This window comes from Pleurodeles waltl, chromosome 2_1 (assembly GCF_031143425.1).
Source record: "Pleurodeles waltl isolate 20211129_DDA chromosome 2_1, aPleWal1.hap1.20221129, whole genome shotgun sequence".
Taxonomy (NCBI): Eukaryota; Metazoa; Chordata; class Amphibia; order Caudata; family Salamandridae; genus Pleurodeles; species Pleurodeles waltl.
In genome coordinates this window covers 314,544,835-314,552,875 of record NC_090438.1, presented here as the reverse complement: position 1 = coordinate 314,552,875, position 8,041 = coordinate 314,544,835, and the positions used below count along the sequence as shown (strand labels likewise).

General features: G+C 47.9%; 1 protein-coding gene across 1 annotated transcript in view; it reads right to left on the bottom strand.

Annotated features, from left to right (window-relative positions):
- Window positions 1-218: 218 nt before the first annotated feature.
- LOC138259651 (sodium- and chloride-dependent neutral and basic amino acid transporter B(0+)-like) overlaps window positions 219-8,041 on the bottom strand; it is a 485,427-nt gene continuing 477,604 nt past the window's right edge. Inside the window, exon 17 of the mRNA XM_069207516.1 lies at window positions 219-383. Within this exon, the coding sequence (XP_069063617.1) occupies window positions 219-383 (165 nt within the window). The remainder of the gene's footprint in view (window positions 384-8,041) is intronic.

The window sequence follows — 8,041 nt, the reverse complement described above, 5'->3', positions numbered from 1 at the left end:
GAAAACCCACCATAAGACGCCAGGAAAGTCTATCCTCTATCTGCATTGTTTTTGAAGATGAAAGGAACTGTAGGCCTAAATGGTCGCTTTAATGCAATTTTACCTCCGATATATAAATTAATTATAATTAACACAATAAGGTAATATTCCGTTGATTTTAACATTTGATACCAGTATTCAGTGCTTAAATTGTGTTATAATCAAGAGCAAATGGCACTTTAAAAATATGCCATGTTATCAATGCCATTTTGCTTCTCAGCAGCTGTCGGAGTCTCGATTGCATCGCTCTGTTTATCATCCACCATATCCTTGTATCTTTCACCGCGATCTTTTTGTAATGCAGGGCCCCAATTTGGTGCTGGCTTTAAAACGCTTTTCAGACGCTGTAATAGAAGAAATACTGTAAGCAACTGGCTCCTATTAATTTTACATTGTAAAATACAGTTACAATGCTCCTTCACACAGGTGCGGCCTGTCCTTAGGGGCAAATGGGACCCTACCCCAAACCTTTAGCAGACATGAAGACTCTGTCAGGCTGAGCAAAGGTTAGTCTGATAGACAGCAAAGGTCCGCCTGACAAACACACACTTAGTTCAGGGCAATCCGTCAGACACTATACATGTGCTAAATGTGTAGGCATATGTCTGCCTGAGTTGAACTTTGCCAGGCTGAGGATTTCACAGCCCTATGGGTCTGACCTTCCCAACATGGCTAACCGCCTCGAGGTCCTCCTCATGATGAGGAGGCGCATGACAGAAAGACTCAGACAGTTTTAAGACCAGAGGTGGCCAGGGACAAATGTCAGTCAGTGATAACTCATCACAGAGTGAGGTGGGCCCAGCAACTCTCACTGACCTCATCCCGCTGTGTGATGAGTAATGTTTGGTACATGCATGTTTGTGTGTGTGTATATGTATATATATAGTGTGCTGTGAATGTGTGTGTGCTTTTGAATATTGGGTATGTATTAGACCGGTCAGCCTTAGGGTAGTCTTCCCCCAAACCTTTTATCATCACCTCTCCTATTTTTCTGAACTCTTTTTTGTTGGTCGTAGGACTCTGGCCCTCATTCTGACCCTGGCGGTTTGTAACCGCCAGGGCAGAGGGCAGAGGAAGCACCGCCAACAGGCTGGTGGTGCTTCCGGGGCAATTCTGACCGCGGCGGTAAAGCCGCGGTCAGAAAAGGGGAACCGGCGGGTTCCCGACGGTTTTCCCCTGCCCCACGGAATCCTCCATGGCGGCGCTGCATGCGCCGCCATGGGGATTCCGACCCCCTTCCCGCCAGCCTGTTCCTGGCGGTTTACACCACCAGGAAGAGGCTGGCGGGAACGGGTGTCGTGGGGCCCCTGGGGGCCCCATTAAGATTTTCAGTGTCTGCAAAGCAGACACTGAAAATCGCGACGGGTGCAACTGCACCCGTCGCACCCCAGCAAATCCGCCGGCTCCATTCGGAGCCGGCTTCATCTTTGCTGGGGCTTTCCTGCTGGGCCGGCGGGCGATCTTTTAAAGATCGCCCGCCGGCCCAGCGGGAAAGTTAGAATGCTCCCCGCGGTCATTTGACCGCGGGGCGGTGTTTGGGCGGTTTCTTCCCGGTGGGCGGCGCCGGCCGGGGTCGGAATGACCCCCTCTGTGCACTTTACCACTTCTAATCAGTGTTGAAAAGTTTCTCCTCACTCCTGAAAACATGGTATGACTGGCCAACACCCGATCAGCATATTTAATTTACTCATAAGTGCCTAGTGAAGTGGTATACCACATACTCAGGACCTGCAAGTAAATTGCTACTAGTGGACCTTAAGCATTTATTGGGCCACACACCTAAGTAGCCATTCAAAACCTGTCCCAGGCCTGCCATTGCAGCCTGCCAGCAGTTTGAAACTGTCAATTCAATTGGTTAAAATAACCCATTTGCAAAGGCTAAAACTCCCTTCTTAATACATATTGGCCACCCCTAAGGTAGGCCATAAGCCACTCATAGGGCAGGGTGCTGTGTATTTTAAAAGTTGGAGACATACTTTTAATGTTTTACATATTTCGGAAGTGAAAAACTTGCAAATTCATTTTCACTAATGTGAGGCCTGTCTCTCCTATAGTAACACTGGGTTGCCTTGTAACATTTAATAAGTGATAACTTTTGATTGGGAGTAGGTAGTAATATCAATTTTAATTTTAATTCCTTTTTATTATTAAAATTGGATTTTAAGTCACAACTGTGAAAATTACACTTTAAAAAAGTTGGCATTTTCTTGCACTAGCCATTCAGTGCATGCAGCATGTTCCAGGGTCACATGACTAGGTGTGAGTGAAAGTTAGCCTTTGTATATTCCTCTGAGGTGTGCTTGACTAGACCATCTCAAGAATGATTGGGGGGCAGAGCTGTGATCAGCCTTCACTTGCACTTCAATAGGCTGTGCCCTACACTCATACAAAGAACTTCACATTAGCATTTTGTGTCTGCAGACACGGTGGGGCCAGGTCAGGGAGGCAGATAATTCCAGCTAATTCTATGGGGGGAGCTCTAGGAGATTATTTCACTTCACAGTGGGTGGGCATCAGGTATAAAAGGGAACCCTCAGACCCACTCTTTAGTTCACTTTCTAGACCTGTGGACGAACTTACAGAAGACTGACTTCTGCTGTGGCCTGCTGTTACTTCAGAAAACTGCTTTGCTGCACCATAAAGGGCTGCTTGGCTGCCTGAAGGCCGTTGTGAGTCCCCAGAGGTCTGTCATGCTGATTGACCCCTGCTCTTCTTCTTGAACCCAGGACTTCCAAAGTGACTCCAAGGGGAAGTTGGCTGGCCTCCTAAGGGACCCACCTCAGGGACCAAAAAGGCTCCAACCATCTTGAACCTGCACCTGGATCCTGCCGGAGTGAGTCCCAAACCTTTAAGTGATGCATCTCCAGTCCCCGATGCTTAGAAGTGGTATTAAAGGTGCACAGTATTGCTCAAACATTGCTCTGGTAACTGAGAGGTGACTGGGACCTACTTGCTCTTCAATCCGCCCAAGGTGCATCGCTATTCAGCCTAACTTTGTTGCAGCTTTGGCTACGTTCCTCTCAACAGCAGCAGAACCTGATCAGCTGGTTTTTCTCAGAAGGGGTATCCGGCCTCGTTGAGCTCTTGTGGGCTACAGCCTGAAGCTTGTCCCACTGGAGATTTTCAACTTCCAGAAAAGCGACTAAAGCCCTGTTTGCATGCCACAAAGACACTCAATATGGTGGGGTGAAGCTGCCATCAAGGAGGCAACGAGGCAACCTCACTCTTGTCGTACTATGTTGTTTCCAACAGGCTGACCATTGGAAACATTGTATTATGATATTTTCGCCACTCAGCCTGGTGGAAACATTGCAGCGGCATTGGCCTCAGCCCCCTCGGAATATGCACTGTGTGCACAGCAGAGGGTGGTTGTGGGCAGTGCAGGGGCCCACCTGTGGCACCCAGCACTGGCTTTCCACCAGCCTTTCCATTGCAGTGCAACTGCCATGGAAAGGCTTGCAGAAAGTGGAGTTATTATCAGCACAGTGGTGCTGAACTTGGCACCGCTGTGGCTGGCCATGATTCTGACTGCCACCAACCCATCGGGATCTATGATCCAGGTAGTGGTGGCAGTCTCCTGGCAGTCCAACAGCCAGGATCATATTCTGGTGGTCAGACTGCCAGGAGTGTGGCAGTCCAACCGCCACCGCCGTGAGTTTGGCGGTCTCATAACTAAGGCCCTAAGTCTGAACTAAGGTATCTTCACTGTGACTTTGGCCAGAAGCTCCTTGATGAGGATGCCTCCTCCTCAGACACTTGCAGCTGCTTTGCCCTGCAGAAACATTACCTTCTCAGACTTTTTTTTCTAAATTTCTTCTAAGTCAGAAGTTAAGTGGATACCTGACCCAGTTCACTTGTATGCGAACCGTGCTCCATCACAGTTGGCCATAAGTTTCCACTTTGTCCATGTGTCTTGCCACTAGATGTCTGTGGTTGCCGCTATGATAATTTAGCCACCATTTTTCACTTTAAATTAAAAAAATAATAATTCTAGTTCTACTGCTTGCATTTTTTTTATTTTGGTGTAAAGTAATTTATTGCAATTTCCTCTATATTTCTAAATTGGTGTGGAATGTTTCTTGTGTTGTGTTTTCACTTTATTACTGTTTAAGTGCTGCATAAATACTCTACAAATTGCCTCTAAGTTAACCTTGAAACAATCTGTGGCTGTTTCTTGAGAAGGGCTCACATCCTCCTCAACCAACAACCCAATTTCTCACATTAGTGTTCAGTTCTGGTATGCAGTACTTGTGTTTATGCGGTGCCATGCAGCAATTAGTATAACACTTAAATCCCAGATAAATATGTTGACAAATGTAAGTTTCTCTACCTCCTTTTTCACTACAATGGAGATGGAGCTGCTGAAAATTGATAATCTCAGCAGGGCTGGGCTTCATAAGCTCTGCAAGCAGTTGGGGCTAAATGCAGGCAAGAGGGCCACAAATGCCCTCCATGCCTATGAAGAAGTCAAAAGGATGCAGTCCACCCAGAAGATGAAAACCCTCATATGGGGTTTGTGGTCTTTAGAAGAGGCGGAGGAGCGTCTGCCCATAGACCCTGAGTTGCAACTTCCTGCATAGAAAAACAACTTGCCTACAAGAGAGGAGCTCCCTTCTGCTGAAGCAACGATCAATTTGTCCTTCTGCAGCTTGTCCCATAAAGAATTGTTAGGCAGGAAGGCTGAAAGAGAGTTCATGTTGCAGCTGGCCAAACTTCAGGTGAAGGAGAAGTTGGCTCTGGTAGAAAAGAAGCTGGCTCTGGAAGAAAGGAGGCTGGATCATGAGAGAAGCCTGAGGGAGTTGGACAACAGAGCCAAGCAAACAGAGTCCAGCAAAAATGGTGGCAGCATGCTCCTAGTCACCACTGGAGAGGTGAGAGTCCAAATGCCACAGGACCTGGTGCACAGTTATGTGGTAGAAGAGGACACAGACAAATGGCTTTCTGCTTATGAGGTAGCGCTGAGGATGCAAAGGGCCCCAGAGAAATATTGGGGAGCTAGCTTATGGAAACCCATGCCCACTGTGTGGGCGGGGATGTTCCCTTTTTATACTAGAAGAGAGGGTCAAGATGCAGCAGGTCCCTATGATGACAATTCTTGACCCTAACTTTGGATTGTCCCCGCAGCAGCAAAACCTGATCATCTGCTCTTCGCAGAAGTGGTATCCGGCCTCGTGGAGTTCTCATAGGCTACAGCCTCAAGCTTCTCCCGCTGGAGATTTTTGACTTCCAAAAAAGAGACTAAGGCTCCAATTACCATCCTAGTCTTGGGTGAACTTCTTAGGTTATTCCAGCAAGGAAGTAATTGGATAGTTGAGGGGCAGCAAGGTCAATGACCATATTAGGCTGTACAATCTAAGTTTCAGGGAGCACATGCTCACTACCTGTTTCACAGAGTTGCACCAACACCTAGTCGATAGTAAGCTCACTAACCTGAGGGAGCTTGCTATGGAGGCGAGCCTCTGGGTCAGTACCAGAGCATCCAAAAAGGCATCTAGGGGTGACTTCAAATAGGGTGGCCAGAATTCCTGCCAGAGGAAAGAGCAGGAAGATAAAAACAAAAAGAAGTTCTTTCAGGGTCCCCAAAAGTTCACAATGGAAATTGACCCAGCCCCAATCTGACCACAAGAACAATGGGTTTGTAGATAAGAACAATAGAAAGTGTGTTCCAAAGTGCTATGAGAGTTACAGGTTTGGGCATGCCAAGGGAGATCCTAAGTGTCCCAAGAGGGCAGAGCCCCCCTCTGGTGGACAGACCCACGTGTTGGCCAGTGTAGTGCTTGTGGAGTAAATGGTCCCTACCAGCATTGGGGAACAGCTACATTTACCCTATTGTTCCGTGATGACAAGAAAATGGTGCACAGAGCCCACGTGCCGTCTAAGACTTCAAAGTATAGGCCGTGGGTTACCATCAATGGGCAGAGAATGAAGGTTCTAAAGAATATAGTACGATTACAGTAAGGTGTCACCTTGTGTCCTTCGAGCCAGTTGTATCCAATCCATTCCACCATGATGTAGTGGCAGATAACCACAAGGGTAACTATCAGTGGCTTGGGTTCCGTTTGAGTGATGGGAGGTCTCAAATTCTCTTGAGGTAGCTGTGAGCCCTGCCATGAATATGGATTGTCAAATACTTGTGGCCCACTGCTTAGAAGGAAGTGGAGCTCAGGTCACAACTAGAGATGTTTGGGTTACCTGAGTGGGTCTGCATGACCACCCGTTTCATGGACGCCCAGGATGGGAGTCAAGGAAGCCTGGTGCCTAGAAAAATGGCAGCAGACAAGAGAGGGAGGGGCAGTGGTGTGGGACACCAGCCCCCAAATCTCCTGTGTAACAGGTTAGTGGGATGATGGCGGAGGCCGCCACCTACCCTACTGGGGAGGACACTGCTGTCATGGAAGACCTACCTGAGCTTACTAGATGACAAATGGAGGGTAGGCCCATCAGGGATGAGTTCTAACAGGCACAGCCCAACCCTAGGTGGCATGAGGCTGCAAGGTGAACCCCATGCAGCTTGCGACACCTTTGGAGATCAATCCATTCTATTGTGAGAATGCCCTCATATACAGTGAGCCTAAGGCCCCTATGCATAAGGAAACATGTATGTTTGTGATCCCCCATTACTACTGGGCATTCCTACTGGGATTGGCTAATTACATACCCTTGGCAGGACATCTGCGGTTGGACAGGACATTCACCAGGCCTGTCTACCACTTTTATTGCCCTGGATGAAAACATCCTCAAATACATTCTGAAGGACTCCTTCTACCTGCCAGGCCTGTGGGAAAACAAAGAAAAAGCTTAAGGCTTCCCTGAATCCCTTAGATGTCATTGGCACACCCTTTGCATGGGTGGCCATCAACACTGTTGGATCTGTGGACCCCTTGGTTTTGATGGCCTGTGCCACTAGATACCTAGAAACCAGACCTCTGAGGTCTGTGACCACACTTGCAGTGTCTAGGGCCTTGATGGAGATATTTATCCAGGTGGGGTTCCCCAAAGAAGTTGTGTCTGACAGGGCACAGACTTCCTGCCTGCATATATGAAGTCAGTGAGGAGTTAGGCTGGGATGACATATGTTCTCCACATCCTATTCTCCTCAGACCAATGGGTTTGTTGAATTATTCAACAAGTCACTGAAGGGCATGAGTATGAGCCTGCCTGAGCCCAGCTGGTGAAATGGGACATCCTCTTGCCATGCCTGCTTTTTTCTAACAGGAAGGTGCCCCAGAAGGGAGTCCGGTTTAGTCCATTTGTGCTCTTCCATGGCCACTACTTTGGAAACCTCTCAGTTTGGTGAAGAAAGCGTAGGAACAAGTTCCCAATGAGTCCCCCAAGATGTGGATAACTACATGCTAGCCTTCAGAAACCAGATGCAAAAATTCTGGATGAAGGCCACTGAAATCTTTGAAACCAGCCAGTAGATCATGAAGCTCTTGTTTAACTAAACAGCCACTCTGGTAGTTTCAGACTGGCCAGAAAATGTGGGTGATGATGCCAGTGGATACCAAGGCCCTTCTTCATGAATGTTGGACAGGGCCTGATTAGATGAAATGGAGAAAGTGGGAGGCCACTTACTTGGTGGACCTCAAGACCTGCAGAAACCACTTAAGGTTACTTCATGAAAGTCATCTCAAACCCCACTACAAGAGGTCTGAGATCATCATGATCCTGGTGACAGATAAAGGAGTGGAGGAGGAGTGTGAGCCTCTCCCTCATTTCCTATCCTCCAAAGACAAAGATGAATCAATGGCAGTGCCAGCCTTCACACCTGAGTACCCATGATACAGACACTGGAGACCGTTTGCATGTCAAGAACAAAATGTACAGGTTGTCAGACAAAGTTAGGGCCTGCATTAGGGAGGAAGTTTCCAAAATGCTTTAGTTGGGAGTGGCTGAGCACTCCAGTAGGCACTGGTCCATCCCAGTGGTGCTGATAGCCAAAGCTGCCTCATCAGGGGTCAGCCTAGAACTAAGGTCATCTGTGCAGTACAGGGGGTTAAAA